At 48.6% G+C, this 26,848-nt stretch overlaps 1 protein-coding gene across 3 annotated transcripts in view; it reads right to left on the reverse strand.

Annotated features, from left to right (window-relative positions):
* The window catches only part of ASS1 (argininosuccinate synthase 1), a 71,003-nt gene that overhangs the window by 23,803 nt on the left and 20,352 nt on the right, over positions 1-26,848 (reverse strand). For all 3 annotated transcript variants that reach the window (XM_061604126.1, XM_061604125.1, XM_061604124.1), the window contains exons 7-11: positions 23,305-23,375; positions 22,013-22,043; positions 12,711-12,801; positions 8,174-8,258; positions 6,222-6,286 (exon numbers count right to left, since the gene is read on the reverse strand). In XM_061604126.1, the coding sequence (XP_061460110.1) occupies positions 6,222-6,286; positions 8,174-8,258; positions 12,711-12,801; positions 22,013-22,043; positions 23,305-23,375 (343 nt within the window). The remainder of the gene's footprint in view (positions 1-6,221; positions 6,287-8,173; positions 8,259-12,710; positions 12,802-22,012; positions 22,044-23,304; positions 23,376-26,848) is intronic.

Genomic DNA, 26,848 nt, shown 5'->3' on the forward strand with positions numbered 1-26,848 from the left:
AACTGTCCCCAAGCCAAACGCCCCCTTTCCCTCTCCCCAGGCAAAACCCCTTGCTGGCGGTGCTTTGCACCTGGAACATTTTTGTCCCTGAAGTCCACTATTGCCTCCAGCTTGCCTGGATCGGACAGACAGAGGTGTGCGAGTGTGTGTGGAGAAACTAGCCTGCTGCAGCAAGCTAAAAGTTACATCTGTGGCTCCACCCACTTTTCATAGAATCATAGGACAGTAGAGTTGGAAGGGTCCTATAAGGCCATCCAGTCCAACCCCCTGCTCAGTGAGAAATCCAACTTGAAGCATTCCTGACAGGTGGCTACCCAGCTGCCTCTTGAAGGCCTCCAGTGTTGCAGAGCCCACCACCTCCCAAGGTCGTTGGTTCCATTGTCATACCGCTCTGACAGTTAGGAGGGTTTTCCTGAGGTTCAGCCGGAATCTGGCTTCCTGCAACTTGAGCCCATAATTCCGTGTCCTGCACTCTGGGATGATCGAGAAGAGATCCTGGCCCTCCTTTGCATGGTAACTTTTCATAGAATCATAGTTTCATAGAATAGTAGAGTTGGAAATGGGCCTCTAAGGCCATTGAGTCCACCCCCCTGCTCAAGGCACGGATCCAACTTGAAGCATCCCAGACAGGTACCTGTCCAGCTGCCTCTTGAAGGCCTCCAGTGTCAGAGAGCCCACCACCTCCTGAGGTCATTGGTTCCACTGTTGTACTGCTCTAACAAGAAGTTTTTCCTGATGTTCAGCCGAAATCTGACTTCCTGCAACTTGAGCCCATTATTCTGTTCCCTGCACTCTGGGACAATCGAGAAGAGATCCCGGCCCTCCTCTGCATGACAACCTTTCAAGGACTCAAAGAGTGCTCTCATATCTCCCCTCAGTCTTCTCAAGGCTGAACAGGACCAGTTCTTTCAGTCCCTCCTCACAGGGCTTTGCTTCCTGATCATCTTCGTTGCCCTCCTTTTGCCTCTTGCCCTATCCACGGCCAGCATGTGGCCCTCAGGATGTTGCCCAGAATGGAATGTGGCCCTCAGGCTAGAAAACATTCTGCACCCCTGCCTTACAAAATGGGGAGGGGCTGATCTGTTTACTGGTCCAATCATTGCTAGCAAGGACCCCGAGATTACATAACTCCAGGGGAGAGGGGACAGTGAGGAAATCCTCAGGGCTCCTTGGAGAGGGGCACATGTGGACAAAAGATGGCGACCAGGGTGGGGGAAAGCAGGCAGGGAACCCCGCCAAAGGAACTTCCAATTCTTCCCTCAGTGCTTGAAATTCGTGGCACCCTCCCAATGCCACAGTTAAGTGACAGGCATAGGGCCACACAGGAGGCCTGTAGCACTGGTACAATGCGATGGAAGAGAAGCACAGGGGGAGACACGCGCACTTGTTTCTTAATCCCTTGCGCACAACGCAGTAAAGATGATCTTTTCAGACACTCCATATAGCCCTTCATCATCAGCATATCTAAAAATAAACCACACAGAAAGCAAAAGCTACAAAACAATAAAAGCCCATCTTAGACATGCTACCTTCAAATGCCTGCTGGAAGAAGAAAGTCTTTTGTCACGGGCTTGAAGTTCAGCAAAGAGGGTGCCTGTCTAATCTACAGTGGGAGGGAGTTCCACAAGCTTGGGCCCACTACACTCAACGCACACGGCTTCTGGCCATTACGAGCCATGCATCTGAACCTGGGAGGGGCGGGGACTGCCAACGGGGTGGGTGGGTTAAAAATGTTGAATCAAATAAATAAATAAATAAATAAATAAATAAATAAATAAATACAGCTCTGCAGCAAGAAAGGTGAATCCATGCCATAACCCTAACCCACTCTAATTAATTTGTCTTCTCCTTTCCTCCGGTGTTAAAGTTAATTTGGTCTGATAATAAAAAGCTTGGTTTTGCATGCATGCATGTGCGTGTGTACAAGCGCAAGCTTTCACCCACTCATTCCTCCTTCTTTCACTGCAATGCCCCCCCATATCACCTCGCACTTTGCTCTGAAAGAAAAAGTGTGGAAATGGATTATTTTCTTCCGTCTGCCTGCCTACTTTCCCCAATTTTCTCTCTCTCCCTTTCGCTAATATTTTTGTTTGATTTGTGACAGGAATCTGGAGCTGCAAAGACAGCGGGCCTGGAAGCTGTTTTTTTTTTTTTTTGACAGTCGAAGGGACGATCCGCTGCGCGAGGGGAGAGGGAAATGACAGGCGCTCGTTTTGCGTGGCGGCGCAGGAGACAAGAGACACCTTCAAAGTGACAGTCACCGCCGCGTCAAGTGTCTATTTTCATCTCTCCATGTTTACAGGGAAAAGACAGGCGTGTCAGGGATGCGGCCTCGCGGCGTTTGAATCACGCCGTAATTGCTGCTGAAGAAGGAGGGGTAAGGGGGGGACAAAATGGACTAGGATGTCGAGGGGGACAGACAGCTGCCGCTACTTAAAAATGTCTCATTTGTAACCTCTGCTGTCTGTTTACCTCGAATGAAGCTGTTTCAGCTTCCTTGACGGCAATCTGCCAGCTCCAGGCAGGCTGCAGAGAGACTTGGGCGGTGGCACTGCTAACTCTAGGACCGGCAAGAGGGCGAAATATCTTTTTCCCCCCCTGTGCCACAGAGAATAAACATTTTCACAAACGGGGAGAGGTGCTGTGGTGCCCAGGGCTTGCTTGGGGCTTCCCGTAATGGGCATCCAGTTGGCCACTGTGAGAACAGGACGCTGGGCTAGATGGGCCTTCTTTGGGCAGAGTTGATAGCTGAGAATGGAACCTCCATAGTCAGAGACAGTCCACCTCTGATTACTGGAAATCTGAAGAGAGGAGAGTCTCCCTGCACTCCAGGCCTGCTTGATGGCTTCCCATAAAGAGCATCTCATTGGCCACTGTGAGAACATGATGCTGGATTAGATAGGCCACTGGCCTGACCCAACAGGGCTCTTCTTAGCCACGAGAGCTAAGAATGAAACCTCCATGCCCAAAGGCAGTCTGCAGAGAAACACAAGGAGGAAGGGTTGCTGTGGCGCTCAGGTCCTGCTTGGGAGCTTCCCATAATGGGCATCTGGTTGGCCACTAGGAGAATAGGAGGCTGGACGAGGTGAGCCACTGGCTTGATCCAGCAGCCAGGCTCTTCTGATGTTATGTTCTTACTGGACAGATCATCCAAATTCGGTGGTGTTTTCAGAGCATTCACCCTCAGAAAGAGCCTTGGGGACAGGTTACAATCACGGCCGCGTTTGAGGTGGAGAGTGGCAGGGGTCCCTATATGCACAAGAGCTGGCAAGACTGTGCCTTGCTCCCCAAACAAAACCTACCTCCATGGCCAACAGGGGAGACTGGTGGCTCCAGTGCCAGTGGGACAGTGAATCCAGTCCAGGTTTCAGTCTGAACTTTCAAGGAGGTGCCCAATGGTTTCACAGGGAACTGCCAGGGCTTGCCAAAACCTGAGAGGCCACAGGATGCAGCCTACGGATGCTCGAGGTCAGGCGTCCCAGCAGAACCGATAAGAGGCAGAGAGGGATTGAGAAGATGGTCACATCCAATCACTGCGCCGGGAAAGAGTCCCATGACTCTTGAGGTCCCATTTTGAGATGCGTACGTGAAAACTGCCGTGCTTTAAAAATGTGAACGGTGAATGAGACCAAATACATGTTTGCAAACGCGCCTTCCGTTAGTTGCAGGCCACCAGCTGAATGTATATTTGGTGGCAAATGGAGTTTCACAAGATATATGAAAAGTGTCCAAGTCCTGAAGCCCTCTAGTCTTTGTGTTTGTTTCAATAAAAGCACCAATTTTTAAAAAAGTGTCCAAGGGGTATCTAGGGGATGCTTCATCAGCAAGATTCAAGTGATCCATTAACTCAGGGATGAGGAACCCGGTGGGCGCATGTGGCCCTCCAGGCCTCTCTCTCTGGCCCTCTGCACCATCCCCAGCCCACGGCCAGAGAGTTTGTGCCTGGCTAGAATGTGTGCTTGAACTCTGATCATGCCTCTTCCTTGTCTGGATGGAGGGTGTGTAGAAACTAAACTACTTTCAACTCCATGGCATGTGGCCCTCGGAAGGTTGCCCAGAAGCAAATGTGGCCCTCCAGTGAAAACAGTTCCCCATCCTGCTCTAAAATTGTATGGTAGATTGGGATACGATATCCTTATTACTAGAATGTATTAGCATTATTGAGGGGGTATGAAAAACAGCTTTATGTTCAGGAATTTACATATTAACTTATCCATTTCTCTTGTACTGTAAGTTGCTCTGGGCTATCAATGGCTAGTAGCCACAATGGCTATGTTCTTCCTCCACTGTCAGAGGCAGCAAGCCTCTTCAGCGGCCACAGAAATTGCTGTGGTCCCCTCCCAGAGCCATGGCTGTGAACGGCCATACTGGCTGCAGGGGATGATGGGAGTTGTAGTTCAGCAAGATCTGCAGGGCCAACGGTTCCCCATCCCTCCTGCAAGGGCTGGCAATCAGTCTACTCAGTGGTCTAACCATTCAACCAAAAAATCCAAATTGCTGCTCAAGCCAGGCCTCTGACAGCTCACTGGAGTTCCTAGCTAGAGGGTAAACAAAAGCAGCAGAGTTACTGGTGGGTAAAGGGGGAGAGGGCAGGTGGTCCAATCCTCCCCTCCCTGGCCTTGCTCCACATCCAAGCAGAGAAGTCTCTACAGAGCCCTCCCAAAATAGGAGCTGCACTGACAGGATCCGGGCTCCTACTGGGAGAAAGGGCAGGATAGGAATCAAATAAATAAATAAGCTTAAAACCTGAGAACCAAAATTGACAGACATCTGCACCCAGCACCTTAGTCCATTAATCTGTTCGCTGCAGTCTGCTTGGCTCCGGGCCAGTGGAGTCATTGTTTATATCGTTAAATTTTGCTTGGGAGGGTACAGTATATAAGGCAGAGACAAAAAATGTTGAAATAGCATGTTTGTAGTGTTTGTAGTAAAATGACCTTTTTAACGAAGAAAAGAAAATTGGATTTCCCCCTGAAGACACACACACACGCACACACTCCCATCACCAAAAGGAGTCATTTTTATCCTGAAATATTCTCCTTCAAAAACCTTCCCCTCTAGGGGGCTCCCTCATAAAAGAGACGGGCCGCTCGCAGTTCTCAGCAGCCGTTCAGTCAGATCCGAGCAGAGTTTGGCTAGAGAGAGACTGAGAGTCGGTTCTGAGAGAGCTGAAGGCGCTGTGAGAATGACACTTTCTGAGTTGCTCCTGTCATCACTCATCAAACAGGTTTTAGAAGCGTGGCGAAAACCAGCCCTGCAAAGCCTGATTGCCAGTGTCAATAGTGGGGTAAGCATTCACATTCCTGAAAGATCATCTCACCCTTTACATACCCAGTCGATCACTGCACTCTGCAGGCGAGGGCCTTCCGCAGATGCCATCTTATCAGGAGGTCTGTTCCGTACAACACAGGAAGCAGACCTTTAGTGTGGTGGCACCAGCCCTTTGGAATTCCCTCCCCTTAAATATTAGACAGGCGCCATCTCTATTCTCTTTTCGGCGCCTACTGAAGACCTTCCTCATTCAATGAGCCTTTTAAGGAGAGAGACCTTGATCCCAGTCTGCATCTGTATTGGAATTGTTTTCAAGATGTTTTAAAAGTCTTGGGTTTTTTTTAAAAAAATGATGTTTTTAAAATGTTTTAAGATATTCTGTTTTTTAAAAGTTTTTAATATGCTTTAGTGTTTTATTGCTTGTTGTGTGCCACCCTGGACTCCTTCTGGGAGCAAGGATGTGAATAACAATAATAGCGGCAATGATACCCAGTGGCAGCTCCATGTCAGTGGGGCAGCAGAATCTGCTCCAGGTTTTAAACCTTGGACAGCTCCTTGAAAGTTCGGAGCAGATTCCACTGCCCAACCGACAAGGGGCCACCAGTTGCCATTGATGATACCTCCTCCACTACTACCCCACCTTCCCCTCCCCAAAAGGACCATTTCCAGTCTATTAGAAGGAATCACTGCTATTAGGATGGGCAGGTTTTGTGGGCCCTCGAGGAAACAAGACCTAGAAGGGGGTCCCTCGTCAGAAGGAAAGGGTGAAAGACAGAGGTACAGCTTTGTGTTTTATAGATCACAGGCAGAATCAGACCTAGCGGGGTGGGCAATTTTTTTGGCCCCACAGGCCAGATCTTTCTGTCCCCACCTTGCAGGCCAAGTTTGGCAGGAGGACAAGTTTGGTGGGAGAACTGCAGCTCAGCAAGTCTGCTGAGACACTCGCTTACCTCGAGACTTCATGCCAATGAAGCGGTTCTCCACAATGTCAATGCGCCCCACGCCATGCTTGCCACTGCAGACAGAAAGGAGGAGAGGGTCAATGCTCATGGGTATGTTTTTCTCAACCTGCAGGAAAGGAACCAAAGGGGAAAAGAGCAAAGACTGACCCGAGCATTTCACTCGGCTTAGGATAGGTGGGTACAAGGGCATCCAGGCTTCCTTCACAGACTGGAGAGAGCAAACGTTTCTCTGTCTTTCGGTCATAAGAACATCTCCTGACACCGAGTCAGACCAACATTCCCTCCGGACAACTTCCACCACATTCACGCCAGACATTTAACTCCACTTGACAACTGTCATGGCTTCCCCCAAAGAATCCTGGGGAGTGTCGTTTGTGAAGGGTGCAGAGCGCCCTGAGGGGATCCCTATTCCCCACACAGAATGACAATTCTCAGAGTGCCCCGGGAAAGAGGGACTGTTAAACCACTCTGGGAAATGTAGCTCTGAACAGGGAATTGGGGGCGGGGGGAGTCTCCTCCTAACAACCCTCAGGAACCTGAAACAAATGACAGTTCCCAGGATTCTTTGTGGGGGAAGCCATGACTGTTTAAAGTGGAATGACGGTGGAAGAAACGTGTGCTGCCAATGTGGCTTTTATCTCTCCGGTCTCAAACTCACCTGTGGGCCTTGAACCAGGGGTTTCTGGGGGAGGGACTTATCCACTTGGGGATGCTGCCTGTGTGCCGCCATTGCCAGCTCTGGGGCAACAAAGGAAATACAAAGCAGGCCAAGGAAAGTTTCCTCGTGCTTGATTGGCCAGAGCGGGTCAGGTGACACTCCTTAACCCTTACAAAAGCCTCCAGCTCCGGCTTAGTCAGTGGTGTCGACAACTAGGAGACCTCTTCTAGCTAGCTATAGGCTGCTTTTGCCCTGGTCTACCCCACCACATCCCTCTCTCAGTCACAGAGAAGTCAGGAAGGGCTGCAGCTCAGGGGGGTTTTCAACATAGAGTAAACCCATTGAAATTAACAGACCTAAGTGAATCGCGGCCAGCAATGGCAGAGCGTCTGCTTTGCACGCAGACAGTCCCAGGTTCAATCGTTGGCACTTCCAGAGGGCTGGAAAGGTTCCCCATCTGAAACACTAGAGAGTGGCTGCCGGTCAGTGAAGGCAATACTGAGCTAGGTGGACCAATGGTCTGATTCAACACAAGGCAGCTTCCAGTGTCTTAAGGGAAGGGGCCGTAGCTCAGTCACAGAGCAGCCACTTTGCATGCGTCTCCTGGTAGGGCCAGGAGCGCCCCCTGCCCCAAACCCTGGAGAGCTGCTGCCAGCCAGTGTAGACAAAACTGGGCTAGATTGTCCCTGTGGTCTAGCTTGGCAGAAGGCAGAAAAGGGAGTTTCACAACTTTTCTGAAAGTTGCAGATGGAGACAAGCTATGGGACATAGCCAGTTGGGAAAGTCTCCTGCACAAGCCCTACCGAAAGGATCAGGAGGTTCGCAAGAACTCTGCCATTGGGATGGGTGAATCTGTCCGTTTTGGTTTTTCATTTTTCCAATCTTTATTCCACCTCTTCACATCAGGTTGTGATTTTAAAAAAAAAACACCAATGTCCTCACGAAAATTCATCAGCTGAAATTTCTCCTAATAGACACATTTTTGTATGCAACTGCACACATTTTTGCAAAGCAGTTTTCCTTCGTACAACACATTTTTGGTATGTTATTCTCACTAATATGCACATTTTTATGCACCCTTTCCCCTAGTGTATACTTTTTTGTCAACATGACCAGCTGGAAAACTGTATTGCAAAATTCGCAAAAGTGCAAATTCGGAAGAGCGGATGAGCTTCGGAAAGCGCAAGTTAGGGAGGTTCGCCTTGACGTTCAAACTGAATCGAATGTCTCCCTCATACGTACGTGGGCCCACACACACACAAACGCACATGGGATAACTTACGCTATTTCATTCAGGTAAACGAAGAGCTCGAGGGGTGAATGGCGAGCTGTCCCCTCCTTCACATTGATCACTTTGACGGGGACACCTGTCAAGCAAGAGAAAAGGGACCCCGAGATGAGAAAAGGGACCCCGAGATGAGAAAAGGGGGTGCACAGGAAACAGACGAGTGGAGTAGGTGACAGGGAACAGGACTTTGAAATCCCCTTATTAATGTCAACACCGCCTCTTTAAAACATCACCCCAAACGCATTAAATAGATGTGACAGATATGAACTCTAAATAACTTCTTAAAAAGGCATGGCTGCTTCGCTCAGAAGGCCCTTTTTGGAAGGCGGGGAGGGGGAACTCTCACACAATATGAGGCTGGAAAAAAAGCCTTGAGAGAAAAGACTTCTTTTCCCCCCAAAGGCAATAAAAGTTTCTCCCTCCCATATACAACTATCCCTTTCCACCCGCCCCTCCAACCCTCTCCCTCTTTTTTTTGAAGCTTGAAATTGCGGGTAAGGCCCTCGACTAATTAAATTTCACGCTTCGACATTGTCTCCGCCCGTCGCACCTTCTGTTCCACCAGCCACTGAGGCCCGGCTGGGCGGACAAACCCATTCGCCAAAAATAAAATAAAATAAAATAAAGAATAGGGAGGGGATGAGGAGGGAAGACCGAGGCGCAAGCGAAACGCCACACATGGCCCCCAGAACATCTGTCTGGCGGACAAACGCCGCACATGTTCCCCGTTATCTGCCTGACAAGAGTGAATAGGGACCCTGTCAGTGGGGCCTGTCCATAGCCAAAGGATGTGGCCCCGTAAATGAATTATTACACCCAGGGCATTTTTGAGGGGCACAGTGTTCACCGGTACGGAGTGCCATCCCATCGTATTTCTTGCTGCACTTGGCAGCCATTTTTGGCTGGCACCCATAGCATTTTTATCAATAATACTGGCACCTTATTGCTTTGGACACTTATTTTTATTTTTTAAGAGGGTGACTGGGAGCCCTGAGGGGGAAGGCCTGAGGTGGCAACTGAAACAGAAAGCAACTGTTCTCTTCTCTCCCCCCCAACGAGAAATGAGCAATAAATGTATATGGAAACAGACAGAGGGTAGATGGGGGGCAGCTGGGGAGGACCCACAAAAGAAAATGTGGGGGGAGGGTTGGGAAAAAAAACTCCGGTGGGCCAGTTTGGAGGCTAATCTCTTTCCCATCTGCCTTCCTCATTACCATATAGAGCTTTATCAGTCACTAATCAGGACTCAATGGCCCCTTTTCTCGTCTCTCCTTACAAAAGGCCCGCTGTGCGTCCTGAAGGGCTCCTGTCAGCTTCCCCATTCTAAACGCCTTTATATATTTCTTTTTTATTTTATTTTCCCTTACCAATAAAAAAAAATTGCGGGGGGGGGGGAGAAAGTGGGCTGGGAGACTTGACAGTTTATCCATTTGGCTGTAAATGACTATTAAATGTAAGCTCCCGCAATAATGAACCCTAAATCTCTTTCTGGCAACATGGTTGGCACCTCCCCGCCGTCCTCTTCCCCTCCACCTTTCCTCGGTCTATTGTCGCCATTTGGACGGCGATCGGATGTGGCCGCCTGGCGGAGTGCAGGCATTGTCCGAGAAAGCTGCTTATCCCTTTTAAAATAGTTAATAATTAGATTAGAACTTCAAATAAATTAACTCGGGGGTAAAACAAGGATGTGTTTGCAGGCTGAAGGAGAATAGACTGTGGGGGGGTGTTTTTGTGTGTGTGTGCCTTTCTCTGCCTCCAAGCACAGAACGAGTTATTAAACCTCATCAGGTCTCTCTTTCTCTCTCTGTCATCCTATAGAGATGTTGGACGGGGTTAAGAGGACCATCCATTGATGGGGCCTCAGTTTCCCAGCCGGTTAATTTATCTGTGGTTTTCACCAAATTATGCACTAAGTCCGTACATTAAATTCAATGGCAGTACAATCGGTGTGCACGGACTGCTGAAGGGTATAAATCAACACGTGGGCGCCCTTTCACACAAACCACTCGTAGACGCGGAGAGAGGTGGCTTGTACCTTGCGTCCAGTGTAATTTGGGATCAAGGCCTTTGTCACGCTTTCCCTGACCCATAAGATGGGCCCCCTGTTTTAAAGTGGGTTCTGAATTTCACCTTTATTCCCTTTCATATGATTGCATGGCTGTTTTTTATGTTGCTGTTGTTACTGGCTTTAGGTTGTGTTTTCGTTTTAATGACTTAATGATCTACTGTTTGTTCGTCTCCAGACCGTACACCACTTAGAGATTTAGGAACAATTCAGCAGCACATAAAGGCTATTTAATAAATAAATAAGCAGCCTTGCATTAGAAAGAACAGGTGTTTATCATGGCCAAGATCCGTGCACCTCTAGGCATCCAGTGGACGCAAGTAATCAGAAAAGATGACAGATCCCTTGGACTTGATAAAGAGGGGGGGAAAGTAGACAAAAATGAATGGAAAATCAACACATTTCCAATTAAAAACGAGCCACAGTGATACTTATCACAGCGGCGGCTAACCTTTGGCCCTCCAGACGTTGCTAGACTACAGCTCCCATCAACCCTAGGGCTGGCAGGGGCTGATGGGAGTTGGAACCCAACAATTCTGGAGGCTATCACATTAGGGAAGGATGGTGGACTGTAACTCCCATCATTCCTGGTGGTTGGCCATGGTGGCTGGGAGTGTCAGGCAGGGAATGGGGAGGAATTCAGTTCGGTTCACATTTCAAGCCGAATTTATTTTTCTAAACAACATGAGGACCGAAGCATGGCCATCCTTCAAAATTCGCACTTCTATGAATTTTCTCCCTGTTTACAAAAATGCATATATTGGGAGGGAAAGATGCATAAAAATGAATACATTCGCAAAAGCAACCTACACAGATGCATTATGTCAGGGGAAATTGCTGGCAAAAACATGCACATTGGTCAGAAGGGCCTACGAAAAGGTGTTTGGTAGGAGAAGCACACACGCTGGAGAATTTTCACGAGGAGTTTTTTTAAAAATTGCAAATTGCTGCAGAGCTGAATTTAAGATCATAAAAATGAGGAACATAGAGAACCAAAAGTGAGGGTCTTTCCATCCCGACCGTGATGTGACCTGTAGCCCAACATCTTTAATGTTGCAGGTTCCCCACCCTAATCTAGAACCCCTGTCCTACAAGGAAAGGCTAACTTTTTTGTGGTGGGGAGAGCTTGTTGGCTTAGGGGGCAGGAAGGGAAACTGATGGGGGACAGGATAGAGCTTTACAAAATGGCAACTTTGTGTGATGTTGGACAGGAGAGGAGTGTGGGTATTTCAACCCATTCTTCTAACGCTAGAACTCGCTGGACACTTAATGAAATTCATCACGACAGAAAGAACCTATTGACATGACACAAAAGGAATGTCTGTCGTTCCCTGCCACAAAACGTGGAGATGATGGCTGTGGTGACTTAGAGAACTAGACACATTTGTGGAGGCTTGCTCTAGCATGCTTGCCAAATGGAGCCTCCAAGCTCAGCAGCAGTATACCTGTGAATATCAGATACTCAGGACAGGGGACAGCAGGCTGCCATCATGACCTGCTTTTGTACTCTCCAGCAGGGACCTGCTGACTGGTGTTGGCCCCCAAATGCCAGAATTAGCTATATAAGGACTTTTGCTCTGATCCAGCAAGCGCATTTGAGGCTTGTGTTTGACAGTTAAGAAAGTTGCAGTCCTTAAAAAAAAAAATCACTCCCCCAAGAAAGTACTGATGGCCACTGACCTGGCTGGCTTTAGAAGAGGATTAGGCAAATTCATGGAGCATAAGGAATTTCAATGCCTTCTAGCCCTGATGGCTGCACTCTCCCTCCCCTGCCGGAGGCAGTATGTTTCTAAATACCAGTTGCTGGGAATCACAAGCGGGGAGAATTGCTGTTGTCTTCAGGTCTTGCTTGCGGGCTTCCCTTTGGGGGATCTGGCTGGCCCCTGTGCGGACAGGATGCTAGACTAGGTGCTTCATTGGCCTGATCCAGTAGGTCTCTGCTTATGTTTTTAATTGGTAGATTAATCTGACTAAATCTTGATTGCCCATCATTTGATTAGTCTGCTTCATGCTCCACAGATGGATATTTCAACAAACTCTGCCGAGAGCCAGGATGGCACAATGGTTAAGAGTGTTGGACTATGGCTTGGGAAACCAGGGTTTGAATCCCTACTCAGCTCTGAAGCTGACAGGGTTACCTTGAGCCACTCACTGCCTCTCAGCCTAACCCGCCTCACAGGGTTGTTGTGGGGATTAAATGAGGAGGAGAACCATGTTTGTATGCCACCTTGAGCCCCTTGGAGGAAAAGTAGGATATAAATGCAATCAATAAAGAAATACAGAAAACCACTGAAAACTTCACTCATAGTCTTGCCTCATAAGAAGCGGCTTTGAAACCCCCAACTATTTGGGTGCTCGCTTTCTGCACCATGTCGATACTCTCTTTTTCTTTCTCTAGCAAACAGAACTGGGCATGCTAGTCCAAATGCAGCTACAACGTGGTCCTGCAGGGGGTACTTTCCTTACCTTTCTTGAATTCAATCTCTAAGATGTCAGGAGTGTCTGAGGCTGTCGCAGGGTCTCTGGTCTTTGTGTAAAGGCCAGGGGGCGCCTGGCTCTGTAAGAAAAGGAGAGAGACTGAAGGAAAGTTAAAGAAGAGGGCTTACCACCCAGAATGAAAATCAGCTAAAGCCAGGGATCCAGGGTATAGTGGAGACAGTTTGAAAGTACCTTCTCGATAGTCACAGTACAAGCATACATTTACTTTTGTCCAAGGATGAGCTCTGAAAACTCTGGCTCTGATCAGTTCAAACCAGAGGGAAAGTGGCTGTGCAGGGCATCTACTGGCTAGTGCCTGCGATGTCCTCAACACAATCCAATCCCCATTTTTAACACCGGGTTTCTTTAATAATTGTGATGGTTCACATCAAATATTTGCAAAGGCTGTTCTGCAAAATGCCCTTTTTTCAAGAGGAAAGGAATGAGAGGGGGTTTGTAGCCAACTAAATTCTACTCAGAGTAGACCCACTGAAATTAATGGACCTAAGTGAGCCATGTCCATTAATTTCAGTGAGTCTACTCTGAGTAGAACTAACCTTGGAGAGAACCCTCAGAACAGCTCAGTCGATGACAGGCCTTCAGAACATGATGATGGTTACTAAAAGGAAACCCATGGTTTAGCACCTCAGACAGCTCCTTAAAAATTCAGATTAAACCTGGAATGGATTCCACTGCCCCACTGACATGGAGCCACCAGTCACCAGTGAGTTAAATAGATAGGGAAAGGAATTCTTTCCAGGTTTCCTATCTCGTACACCTTTGGCATACCTGATGCTGGGAATGAAGAAGACATGGTTGATGAGGCTGTCGTCCGGCCTCTGTATCCACCTGGTCAGCCAGCCACCATTGCGTAGGAGAATGCAAGGTGGATGAACCAGTTGACTGCCCAGAGTGCTGCATATTCTTGCATGGTCCTACTTATGCTGTGACACCCCCACAAGATGAACTGATGGCCACCAACCTGAGCATCTTTAAAAGAGGATTAGACTGATCCATGGAGGATAAGACTATCGATGGTTACTAGCCACAATGGTTATGCTCTCTCTCCGCCGTCAGAGAAAGTATGCTTCTGAATAATACCAGTTACTGAGAATCCCAAGTGGGGAGAGTGCTGTTGCGCTCAGGTCCAGCTTGTGGGCTTCTCATAACGGGCACCTGGCTGGCCACTGTGAGGACACTGGTCTAGATGGGCCGCTGGCCTGATCCTGCAGACTCTTCAGATGTCCCCGACATCAGTGGCTAGAGAGAAGATGGACACCAAAGCAATCTGAAGTTGGGCAGGTTGCATATTCCACCTGACCAGACCTCTTTTTAAGGATCAAAGGATCACACGTTTGTCTAACCAGCGTTCCATCTTCAACACCAGTCAGCTCTCGGATCTCATAAGCCGAATGCAAAGGCAACAGCCTTCGGAGCATGACGGTCTGGCATTCTGAGGTACACTGCCTCTGTGTAGGGAGGCTCCATTGAAGTGGTTAATTGCTTTCCTTTGCCAACTGATCCTCATGCAGGCCTAGACTCTTTCTCTCTCTCCCTCTCTCACACACACACGTCACAAACTTTTACAACTCTTCTCCTTTCCAAGCCTACAACTGCCAAGGTAACATAAAAACCCACCAAGAAAAGTGTTTCTTTTTTTTTCTGCAAGAGGAGAGCATGGAAGGTGTCTGGGAACAAAAGGCCCGGGGGGGGGGAATCAGACCATTTTGTTTCCCTCAATGTGATCTCATCTTTTTTCTTTGACGCCCCCCACAGCTGGAGACGGAATAGCTATGGAGAAAATAAGTCAGGCAAAAAAAAAACACAGGGGAAAGTGCGACTTTCACAGAGCGAAAAGCAGAGAGGCAGGGCCTGTGCACTTCCAGCCCGCGAGCAAGAGAGAGAGAGACGAGGAGAAATGGGGTTTATTCTGCACTGACCGAAAAACTAATGACTACTCCTGACCTCAGCAGTTGCTCTTGACGACTGTGCATTTTGATGGTGTCCCCGAGGTTAATACACCCAGAGGAACAAAGGAAAAAGCCATTTCAAAACACATCAACCTTTATGTGTATATTGTCCCCCCTCGGCAGATTTTATAGCACAGGGGTATCTTATCTCTAAAAGCCGGGCCGGTGGAAAAAACGGTCACATTCCCACAGTCAGTTGAGGCCTCGGGACCTTCTGACGAATTTCCACATTTGCAGGCGTGGAGTAAGGGGGGGGGGTTGGAACCAAAGCAAGGATTTCTTTTTGAAAAGAAGTTGGGGGGGTGAGGAAGGAGAGAACCTCTCCGGGAAAGTGGAAATAAATTCCTGCTTCGACTTGCTGGCTTGGCAGCGCCATAGGCCCCGGCTCTCCCCGGCAAAGCCTCGTTGCGCGTGCCGACGGGCATTGCCGCCCTGGGCTCCTTGCTGTAAATGTAATCAATAAATAAAATTTAAAAAAACAAAGATCGTCCACCTGTTCTAGGCCCAAACATGGAACCGTGCCAAGTTTAAAGTGGTTTAAAAATACATTTGGTTCAATTAGAGGCAGATGCCATTTAGGACACTGTTTCACATCCAGCCCACAAGGTTAACTGGTTGCTTCTCGGCCCAGTTCTTAACTTTTGAGGAAGGGACGTTGTTCAGTGGGTAGAGCGTCTGCCTTGCACGCAGAAGTTCCCAGGTTCAGTCCTCAATGGCATCTCCAGGTACTGCTGGGAGGGCCTCCCTGGATAGCTGCTGCCAGTCAGTGTCGACAGCACTGAGCTAAATCGGCCAGTGGTCTAACTCTGTATAAGGCAGCTTCCTATGTTCCAAAGGAGATGCTTTGGGAAAGACCAAAGCTCAATGGTAGAGCTGCTGCCAGTCAGAGTTGACAATATTGAGCTACATGGACCATGGGTCTAACTCAGGATAATGCAGCTTCCTACATCTTTATTCAGGGTGTGTGTGTGTGTGTGTGTGGTCTTCTAAAGACCCCCCCATCAGAGCTTGTTTAAGTCACTGGAAAGGCTCCCACTTAGTACAAAGGCTGAGATGGAACTGGACCATTTGTACCATCCAAGAGACACCACCAGCACATGGGGGCAGTAGCGTAGTGGCAAATTCAGAAGTGCAGGCTCCCTTCATGATAGTCACAGCCACACCCCTCCCTCTTGTTTTGCTGCTGGGCTGAGAATGAAATCCTTGTTAATGCCTCCTCCCACAACAACAGATGTCAGAGCCAATAATGATGAAAGAAGAGAGTATTAGCTACTGAAAAGGGTCTTCTCAGTGGCTGGCTCACCTCCTTTCACTCTGATTGGGAGGTGCAGAGGGTGGCAACACAAGGACAGACCTTCTCAGTGGTGGCTCCCCATTTGTAGAATGCTCTCTCCAGGGAGGCACACTTGACACCATCTCCATCCATTTCTAGGCACATGACCAAAACATTCTTGTTCTCCCAGTTAATTTTCTGCTTATATTTTAGTGGAATGGGGTTGAGTTGAACCTGCTCTTTTATGTACATTAATATTGGTGTGTTTTATGTTGTTTTTTCATGCTGGCTTTGGTAAGTCACTTTGAGTTTCACTTTCCTGGGGAAAAAAGCAACTAATAAGAATAAGAATTCGAAGATCTGCTTGCTTTTCTCTGCCCTGAATCTACTGAGAATTAAGTTGATTGGGTCACACACACACACACACACACACACACACGTTTCGGTGCTACTAAAGAAAGAGAAAACTTTCTCTCTATCCACCACCATCACGCTAATACCGTACTCCAGGGGTTACGTGCCAACAGATTTAGAAGCAAAACACGTCTACTGAGAACTAAATAGGTATCAGCATACTTGATGCTTACAAAAGTGTATCTACATTTTAAAACTTTCGAGAACCACTATAGGGCCAATCCCCTTCCTCAAAAACAAAGTAAACAAACAAACAAACAAAATCAGCTCCATGAGTTCTGAGCATGTGCAGTAATCACAGAATGTCATTTTGGAAAAGCCCCTGAAGCAAGCACAGCCACCAGCCATGGATGATGGGAGTTGCAGTTCAGCAACATCTGAACCTCTGTAGGGCCAGAGGCTCCCCAAACCTGGTCTAATCCATACCCTAATACATAAAAATCACCTGTGAAATGGGTATTTTGTGGTGCCCCCATAACAATCCTTTAGGTTTCCAAATGACTCCCCCCCTTCCAGGGCTCCAAAACGGTAGGGATCCCTGGTCCATGCCTAGCAAGCATGTACAGTAGGGCCCCACTCATACGGCGGGTTACGTTCTGGACCCCCGCTGTAAAGCGAAAACCGCTGTAAAGCGGAACCCATTGAACGGAATGGCGCGTGATGCCCGAAAACCGCCGTAAAAGCGGAACAAGCGCCATATGAGTGGGGCTTTAGTCCAATTGCATCTAATTGAGACTGCTGAGAAGCGCTGTAAAGCTGGGTCTTACTGTATAGAAATGTAGATATACAAGCACATTCTCCCATAGGTACAAGCACATCTACACAGAAACGTCATGAAACAAGGTTGTGACCTATGACAAATCAAGGGAAATTGGATTCCTTCCCCCTCCCCGTTTCATTTTTCCTTCCTAACTATATTTTTTATTTAAAAATCTGCATTTTCATGCACAGGCCTGTTATTTTAACAACACACACATGCACGCAAAGCGCATAAACGCAGCAGCCCACATTACACGAATGGCGGATTCCAATTGTACATCGGCTGCCCTTTTCGGTGGCCTTGATCATACTTATTTCGAAACAAAGGGAACAACCCGCGTTAAGATCATGAAAAACTTTGGCGCTCGGGGAGGGGGTGCACAGCAGAGTGATGGTGTGCAGGGAGAAAGAACGGTCGAGAAGAGGAACAGGAAAGACGAAAAGCAAGCAAACAGAAAATGAGAAAAACTTAAAACTCTTTAACCAAATGTTTGAGAGCAAAGCCCAAGCCCCCCATGATATAACTAAACTGTTTAAAAAAAAAACAACAGCAAATGCAACATTTGGTTTGCATTCCATCATTTTGGTGGCCGCCGGCTGCCTCCATTCCTTCTCTTCCCCTAAAAAAGGAAAAGGGGGGAAAAGGCTGGTTCAAACGGCCCAGAGGTCCGCTGTGGCGTATCAATGCCTACTGTTTATCCCACGCTGTAGGAGGCTGGTCTTGCAATGTCATCTTTAAAGGGATGGTGGAGCAATGGGGAAAGGGGGGCACAGAGGGTGGGTGGGTGGGTGGGAGGGAGAAGGCCGGGTGATGGTGGTGGTGGTGGTGGGGAGAATCGGGGCAAGAACAGGAAAAAATTGGAAGGAAATGGTCCATGAACTAAAGCATGATGTTCAGCTATCGATGCTGCAAATGATTTATTCATCCAGGGCTGAGATTGTTGTGCCTGGGACTGAATGAACTCTTTTCAGGGTGCCCATATGAAGTTAAAGCAAGTAAATTTCTATCTTTCTAAGTATTAGCTGCCTCATTGCTTCTCAATCGGGCCTCACAGAGGCAGAAAATAGCTCAACCATCTGTTTTCAAATCCCTCCGGCTGGCAGGTCTCGGGAGGGGGGGGTGTCACGTCGGGGGTGCGTGTGATGATGATGGCAAAAGAGGAGGGGGAGGAGAAGAAGGAATGGGGTGGCAGCAGCTCAGCACCTCCTTTTTCTCCCCCTTGCTCCAAATCCTGTTGTGACACACACCCCCATCCACAAAGCCCCCACGCTACAGAGGGACGGATTCCAGATGAAGAAGCTGGTCTTCCACCTTCTGCTTTGGTCCACAAAGATTCCTAGTCAGGTACCAAATACGGCAAGGATGAGGAACGTCTGGGGTCCTTCCAGATGTTGCTGGACTCTGACACACATCGGCCCCAGCCGTCCGGGCCAATTAGCCAAGGGCAAGAGGAGCAACATCTGGAGGGGCCCCCAGTTAGCCCTGCTCTGCCACGAGCAAATGCATACCCAGCAGAGAGACCGACCGGTCGAGGCAGCTAATTTGGCACCCTTCCAGATGCTGTTGGACTTCAGGTCCCATCTGCCTCAGCTGGCATGGACACATGACCAGGGATGATGGAAGCTGGAGTCTATTTTTTAAAAAAACAACTTCTGGAGTGCTGCAGATTCTCCATCCCTGAAATAAAGGAGAGATGAAAGATTTGTCATGCATTCCTGTATTCTGGTCCCGGCGGTGATGGGACGACTTCTAGGATCTTGGGATCAGGGGCATCACTCAGTCCAGTCTGGATGCTCACAAACCTGGCGGAGATCCGCCCTCAGGTGCATAGCGGACAGCAAAGTTGTGATTGCCAAAAGACAAGGCAGTAGGGCCCCGCTTTTCAACGGCCTGCTTTTCAGCGCTCTGCTAATACAGCGGCTTTCAATTAGAGTAAGGCCCCATTCATATGGCACTTGTTCTGCTTTTATGACATTTTTCAGGTGTCGGGCGCTATTCTATTGAATGAGTTCTGCTTTTAGGTGGGTTTCACTTTTAGGCGGGGGTCTGGAACGTAACCCACCATATGAGTGGGGCCCTACTGTACGTCAAAAGGGGAGCATCTGTTATGGTGGAGGGGGGCATGCCCAGCCCACCATAAGGTCCAATTTGGCCTGTGAGGCCATTTCCTCCAAACTACTGGGTGGCATCAGCTGATGGGCAGGGAGAAGATAAACCCTTCTGGGTGCCAGTTTGCCTTGTTTCCTGTGGCAGAGAGGAAGACTGAACCCTCCACTCATCAGCTGATGGGCAGAGAGTTCAATCCTGCTGGGGGCTGCTTCTCCAGCGCAGGATTGAACCTTCTGCTCATCGGCTGATGGGCAGAGAGTTCAATCCTGCCAGGTGCTGCTTCTCCAGAGAGCAGGATTGAACCTTCTGCTCATCAGCTGATGGGCAGAGAGTTCAATCCTGCTGGGGGCTGCTTAACTAGTATATTCCCTGCAGGGGACACGCTGGCGAAGCAGACCCCTTCTTCCCCCCCCCGAGGGTCAACTTTGACAGGTGGGTGGGACTGCCCACCTATCAGCCACCTGACATCACCATGAGTCAAAGTTGGCCCATGGGGTGGGGACAGAAAGATCTAGCCCACCGGGGATAAAAAGATTCCCCGCCCCATGTTGTGACAAGCATGAGCCAGATCCCTCGTGCTTATAAGAGATGGGGGTCCACGGAGACCAGTCCCTCTAAGCCCAGCTCCCCAAAATGTCACCCAAAATGGGCCAAGATAGACAGAAGGGACAGGGTTTTGTGGAGCCCTCCAGACATCTCTTTAAGTGGTTCGCCACCCAGTCCTCGTAAGCTTTGAGTCTCCAGGAGTCCTTGGACTCCAACCTCCATCATCCTTGGCTAGGGCTGTTAGGAATTGGTGTCCAAGAGCATCTGGACTAGGGCAGGGGAAGAAATTCAATTCCGTATGGTTTTCAAGCCAAACTGATGAAATTAGCGCTTTCCGAAACCATCCGGGAACCTGACACGTAGCCACCCATCGAAATTTGCACGTAGCTGAATGTTGCGGTGCACTTTGCCAACCGAACCACGTGTACAAAAATTGCATACGTTAGGGCTACGAGGGCATCCGAAAGAATAACTGAGTGACAATAACACACACAAATGCATTTTATGACAAGAAATGAAACCGCTTGCAAAAACGTGCAAAAACATGTAGTTTGGTCAAAACCGCCTGCAAAAATGTGTGCGTTAGGAGAAATTCACACTAAAAGGGGGATTGATTAATCATCATTTTATTTTATGACTGGCCCTTCACCCTAAATCCCAAGGCAGGTCGCAACCACTGGAATATTAAAAAGAGTTGACACCGAATTAAACTGTTCACCCAGCCCTTCCAAGTGAAGTTTCATTGGCAGGAAAGTAATCACACAGAGCTAAGCCAGCCTCCTCCTTAGAGGGGGGGGGAGTCAGTGCCCGTGGGAGCCTTTAATTTTATATCCAGCAACACATTTGCGGTTCTGGAATTGATGGTCCAGGAGGATCATCTGCTTACCGGGAACTGCATGGAAATGTCCCCCACACGCACGCCAAACGCCATTGTCCTCCCATCGTCACCTCTTCCCCAGCCTCTCTCCTCACCCCCACCCCCAGCCGGCCTCCGTGCCTGATTGTCTAATTAGTGCTGATGGATAGTTTAAGTAGCTCCCCTCAGCGTGGCAAGTCCAGCAGAGCATGAAGTGGAAAAGACGACGACCAGCAGGCAACCAAAACTATTCGGCCCCATTAAGACGCAGCGAGAGCCAAGCCCGGGAACACCGGAGTGACACGCAGCGCTCCGGAACGAGGACAGCTTCAGGAAGCGGGTGGAAAGCGCCTACAGGGGCCTGCTCCACCCCTCGAGCGGCAAGTAGTACATCGACAGGGCCTCTAGCAAAGGGGATTTCTGGAAGAGGCACAGATGCATTGGCCAAGCTCAAGGTCTTGCGGGACACTAGTCTGGGGGAAGTTTTGGATCTGTTGTGACCAGGTTCTCAACCCCATCAGACTGACTTGTTCACACATTACACTGCATGCTTTGTTCAGTCCCTCACAGACTTCCTGCCCGAAACCCCAGACAGCTGCTGCCAGTCAGTGTAGGCATTATTGAGCTAGATGGACCAACGGTCTGACTCAGCAGAAGTGTCTTCCTGGGTTCTTGAGAGGGCAGTAGCTCAGTGGTGGAGCATCTGCCTTGAATACAGAAGGCCTCAGGTTCACTCCCTGATGGTATCTCCAGGTAGGCCTGGTAAGGACCCCTACCTGAAGCCCTGGGGAGCTGCTGCCAATCAGTGTCAGCAATACTGAGCTAGATGGACCAATGCACTGACTCAGTATAAGGCGTCTACCTGAGTTCCAAAGACAGATGCAAGCTGTCTCTGCAAGTGCTTGTGTGAAAGGGTGTACACTTGTGGATCTGCATTGCTCAATTATTCATGCACGTGCAGATTGGGCACTCGTCGAATGTAAGATATGAACACGGCCGTAGCGAATCATTTGATCAAAATTGGTTGATTGATTGATTGATATGTTGCCCCCTCCTCCCAGAAGGAGCCCAGGGCGGGGAACAAAAATTCTAATAAAACAGCTTTAAGAAACATCTTTAAAAATAAATCTCTCCCAATCCTATGCAGACATTGCAGGGATTGAAGGCAGGATCTCTGCCACTAAGGTACAGTCCTTCCCAACAGTCAGGACATAGTATAAGCTCCCTTATACTTTGTCAACCCACCCAGCTCAATATTGTTGACACTGACCAGCAGCTGCTCTCCAGGGTGTCAGGCAGGGAGTTTCTCCTAACCCGACCTGGAGATGCCATTGGGGGTTGATTGTTTTAAACATTGCTTACCTTTGGGTTCTCCAGGATCCCGGCCTCGTAGCTTTGGAGGATGGCAATCAAGTAAATGAGAAAAAAAACAAGAAAACGTTTATTTATCCACCGGCATAAAGCAACAACCATGTCCACAGAGGAGCGTAAGAATGTGCCTTATATGGATGTAGATGCTTAGTTCATACAGCTCTATGAGGACTCTGTGGCCCGTCCAGATGTTACAGGGCTCCAACTCCCACCAGGGATCATCAGAGTTGGAGTCCAGCAACATCTGGAGGAGGCCCCAGGTCCCACGATCCTGGTCAACACTGACCGGCAGCAATGGCTCTCCAAGGTTTCACATAGGAGTCTCTCCCAGCTCTTTCTGGAGATGCCATCAGGAATTGAACTGGAATTGACCTTGTTTTACATGGTAGTTGCCAATATGGTGCTCGTGGGCACAACTGCACCCTTGAGGCCTTCCTCTGACACCCATGAAACTTCTGAGCCCTTCCCCAGTTCTCTGCTCCTTGGTCATGAAACAGTGAGGACACTTACCTTTTTCTCCCTTGAAAAGTTACATAGAACTGAATGAGGAAGTTGGAAGAGGAACACTCTTTCCCACTTCCTCTTTCAGCTCTATGGGCTTTTCAACATACAGAATTAATGCTACTGGAGTCGACATGATCCAGATCCCTTCAGGAAGGGCCATAGTTCAGTGGATAGAGCACCTGCCTTGCATCCCGGTTTCAGCCCCCAATGGCATCTCCAGGTAGGGCTCCCTGCCTGAGAACCTAGAGAGCTGCTGCCAGTCAGTGTAGACAATACTGAGCTAGACGGACTTACTTACTATAAGGTCTGACTTACTATAAGGAAGCTTCCTCTGTTCTCTTGGAAAAGCAAAATGTGTTTCACATTGTTTCTCGGGGAAGGGGGACTGATCTGGGAAGGAGGGAAGTGCCCACAGGTAAAAAAATGTTGGTGACCTCTGCTCTAAAGTGTTTCTACAGGTGCAACACGGAGCCTAAGGAGGATGGACAGTGACGGCCAGCGCTGCCACCCCCTGGACCAGATGTAAGTCAGGAGGCCGGCAGGTGAGGGCCGGCTGAGGGCAAACTGAGGTTGGCGGGGCGGTGCCCCCTCCGCCCTAACGGGCTAGCCTCCAATGGCTCCATGTCTCCTTCCAAATAGCAGAAGCTGAGGGCTGTTCCAGCAACTGTTGCCATTTTTCTGCCCTGCTTGTGGGTATCCGGCTGCCCTCTGTTGGAAACAGAATACTAGGCTAGGGGGTCCTTTGCTGTCATCCAGAGAGGCAATGCTCATCGGCTCACCTGATGTGCATGAGGTTTTCATCCATGCTCCAGGGGTTGGCGGGGGTCACTGGCACGGGGATCCCATGTTCCTGCGGAAAAGAGGCAAGGAAAAGAGGGGGATGAAACCGGAGAAACGTAGCAGTGCAATGTCAGAACAAAAGTGCCGCCTGCTTCTTGCTTGGCACAGGGAGCGATCACCAGTTGTCACAAAACACGTCGTCCTTTCCCCCTATAGCTACATAGGAAGTTGCCATCTGCAGAACCAAGCTGTTGATCCATCTAGCTTAGAGTTTGTCCACCCTGACTGGCAGCAGCCGTCCATGATTTCAGATGAGGAGTCTCTTCCAAGCCTTTCCTAGAGAGACCAGGGATTGAACCTGGGGCCTTCTGCACGCAAAGCAGATGCTCTGAGCGACAGACTTTCCCTCTGGGGAAGGGATCCTCTGTTACAGATTTTATTTGGTCGACATTTTTCAGCAAACCAACCTGACTATCACTTGTTAGACTAATCCACAGACCAATTATTCTTCCATTCCTGCGCTCCAAATTTTTGCAATACGCAGTTGTAATCAACGAAGTCCTACTCAGAGTAGACCCGCTGAAATGAAATGCCTATTCCAGAGGGTCTACTCTGAGTAGGATTAATATTGAATACCACCATCAGGTCTCATCTTTTTTTAAAAAAAAATCCACAATACGTATGGTTTATATTTTAATGTTTAACTGGTGTTCTATATTTTGTCAAGGGCTCAGAAGCCTATTTTGGCATTAAATGGAAATGGACTGCCTTCAAGTCGATCCCGACTTATGGTGACCCTATGAATAGGGTTTTCATGGTGAGAGGTATTCAGAGGTGGTTTACCATTGCCTTCCTCTGAGGCTGAGAGGCAGTGACTGGCCCAAGGTCACCCAGTGAGCTTCATGGCTGTGTGGGGATTCAAACCCTGGTCTCCCAGGTCGTAGTCCAGCACTCTAACCACTATGCCACACTGGCTATCATTTTGGCATTAAGGGGTATATAAATAAATAAACGTACTAATTGTATTTTGAAACACATACAAAGTAATGCCAATTTCATGCAGTTTTTTTTATTTTTCAAAAAACTGCACAGATTTATGCAGAAAACGGATGGAAAGGACCTACGAATGAAGACATGCATAAACGGACAAGATACCAGCAACAGCTTTATCCGTCGTTGAAACAAAATAAACCCGCAAACAAAGTAAAAGTTCCACAAGATTCTCCACCTGCCTTTTGCAAGGCCTCACAAGGTTTATACTCCCCTATTAATCTCCTCCTCATTCTCACTCCCCGTCGCCCCCCCCATTCACGCGCGCACACACAGAGAGAGCGCATAGACAGTCATAAACCTCAGCTCTGTTACGGGGTCACCCACTCACTCAATTAGCTGGCGACATTTCTGTGGGTGAAATGGTCTGTGAAAACTGGCCGACTTAAACGACGGGCACGGAATTAGCAGGAGATGTAGCAATGACATGGTTCTCAGCCTGACAAACAAGAGGCAGCAGGGAACTTGATCGCAGGGATGTTTTGCTGCACCAAAGAAAGCTGTGACTCAACCGGCACTTTGGCTAACTTGGGTCTTCTGTAGTCCCATTTCCACCAGCCCTCCCGCAGAGTGAGGCAGAGCAGCTGTGGCATTAGAGAGAGGTATTACGATTAGCCTTGCAATTGGGACAATCTTTTATTTTATTTTATTTTTGCGAAAGAGAGCTGTTTTTGCAAAGTTTCCAGGAGGGCCGTGCAGCCTGCACAAATCCAGTTCCTGAAGGTGTCATCGTGTAGTACCTGTGTGTGTTTTCAGAGTTCGCTTGGGGGCGCAAGATTGAAAAGAGATACTTTACAGATGAGGTGTGGCTCCCGGCAACAACAAAACAGGCCCCAAAGGGCAACATCAAAAAGCAACTAGATAGATAGATAGATAGATAGACAGACAGACAGACAGACAAGGGCTGTGCACTGGCTCCGGCTGAAATCTGGATCGTGAACCAAACTGGGCCAACCAGAGATTTGGCCAGAGTTGTTTCAGGCAGCGTGGATCACTCCAAGTTGGATCGGGTTCACCCACAGTGATCTGGGGCTGCAACAAAGGGGGGGGCAGTCAGGCAGTAATGGGGGGAAGGATGCACATGCAGGCAGCTCCTCCTCCCCCGGCTGCATGTTTAAACAGGGTTCCAAACCCTAAATAAACACTGCGGAAGGCCCCCAATTCAGCTCAGATGTCCATCGGGGTTGGGTCAGTCCTGGACCGTCCCAGGTGAGATCAGGGCCATTCTGAAGTATTAGAAGCCGGCAGAGTTGCACAGCAGTTGCAATAAATTTGTCTGCTAAAACTGCCAGTAAAGGTGAAAAAGGCATGTTAAGGTTTATTCATTGCTAACATATGTGGCCGTCTCTCTGAGAAGCAGCTCAGAGAGACACATTCTCACGTCATGGAGGGATGGTGCATGGTCTGAGAAGAAGCAGGAAGAGGCTTCAGAGCGACCTGTTGGGGATTCTCCAGCTCTGGATTGCCCGCATCAAGGAGGCTGGGTTAATTGATTATTTCTTTATTACCACAAGGTCCCAGGGCAGGTGACAACCATGTCATCATGCCAGATTGAAATCTAAGAAAACAATCTGAAACAAGCTAAAGAGCGTACATTGGATAACAGAGGTGGCCTCACACAGATCTGAACTGTCAGAAGCCAGGGTAGAGAGGTGTGCCTTCAACAGATCCCGGAACGAGGAATGCTTGGCACACCTCAACGGGGAAGGAGTTCCACTTTTGGGGAGATGCTATGGAGCATGCCCTCTAATAGTTCCGACTGTGAAGTAAAGAAAAAAATATATAGCCTCTCTTCTGCTCTTTCATCTGAATGAGAGATTGCTGCTCTTGTGGATGAGAAAAGCAGCAAGGCATTTGTTCTGCAAATGAGCATTCTTGCCCTCCTACGGTGGTGGGTGGTTCTTTTCCTGCCGATCCCCCCCCCCAATCAGGCCAACCCGTGAAAGGGGAAGGGGGGCTGTTCATACTCCAGCAACCACACTGCTCCATTAGCTTTGAAGAGCTCGTTAGTCAATTAAAGCTTCCCTTTGTTTATCCTGAATAGGCTGTTAAAAGAAGCGGAGGGCAGACCGTGGAAGCTAATTCTCCTTTTAGGACCACAAATCTCCCCATCCCTGGGCCCACCCCGGGGGCTATACACACACACACACACAAGCTCGCCTGCGAACTGATTAAGTCTTTTATGCAATCAGAGTTTTTTTTCTAAAAAGGCAGGGTATAAAATGTTTTAAATAAAAAGGGCAAAAACCAAGTCGCTTTCTTTTTTTGATTTAAGTCACAAGTTCCTTACGAGGCCCACATTGCCTTCGGAAAGCATTCCACTCGAGGGCTCCGGTTCCAAATATGTTTTTCTTTAATTTAATTTTCATTTAATTTTTCTGTAATCACGGAAGTACCTCTTGTTACTGTTATTCCCATCATTATTATCATCGTCAATTAGCAGCTTCTTAGCCAGTCGCTCGGGAATTTTAAGAAACCAAAGAAATCAGTGCC

This window comes from Rhineura floridana, chromosome 20 (genome assembly GCF_030035675.1).
Source record: "Rhineura floridana isolate rRhiFlo1 chromosome 20, rRhiFlo1.hap2, whole genome shotgun sequence".
Classification (NCBI taxonomy): domain Eukaryota; kingdom Metazoa; phylum Chordata; class Lepidosauria; order Squamata; family Rhineuridae; genus Rhineura; species Rhineura floridana.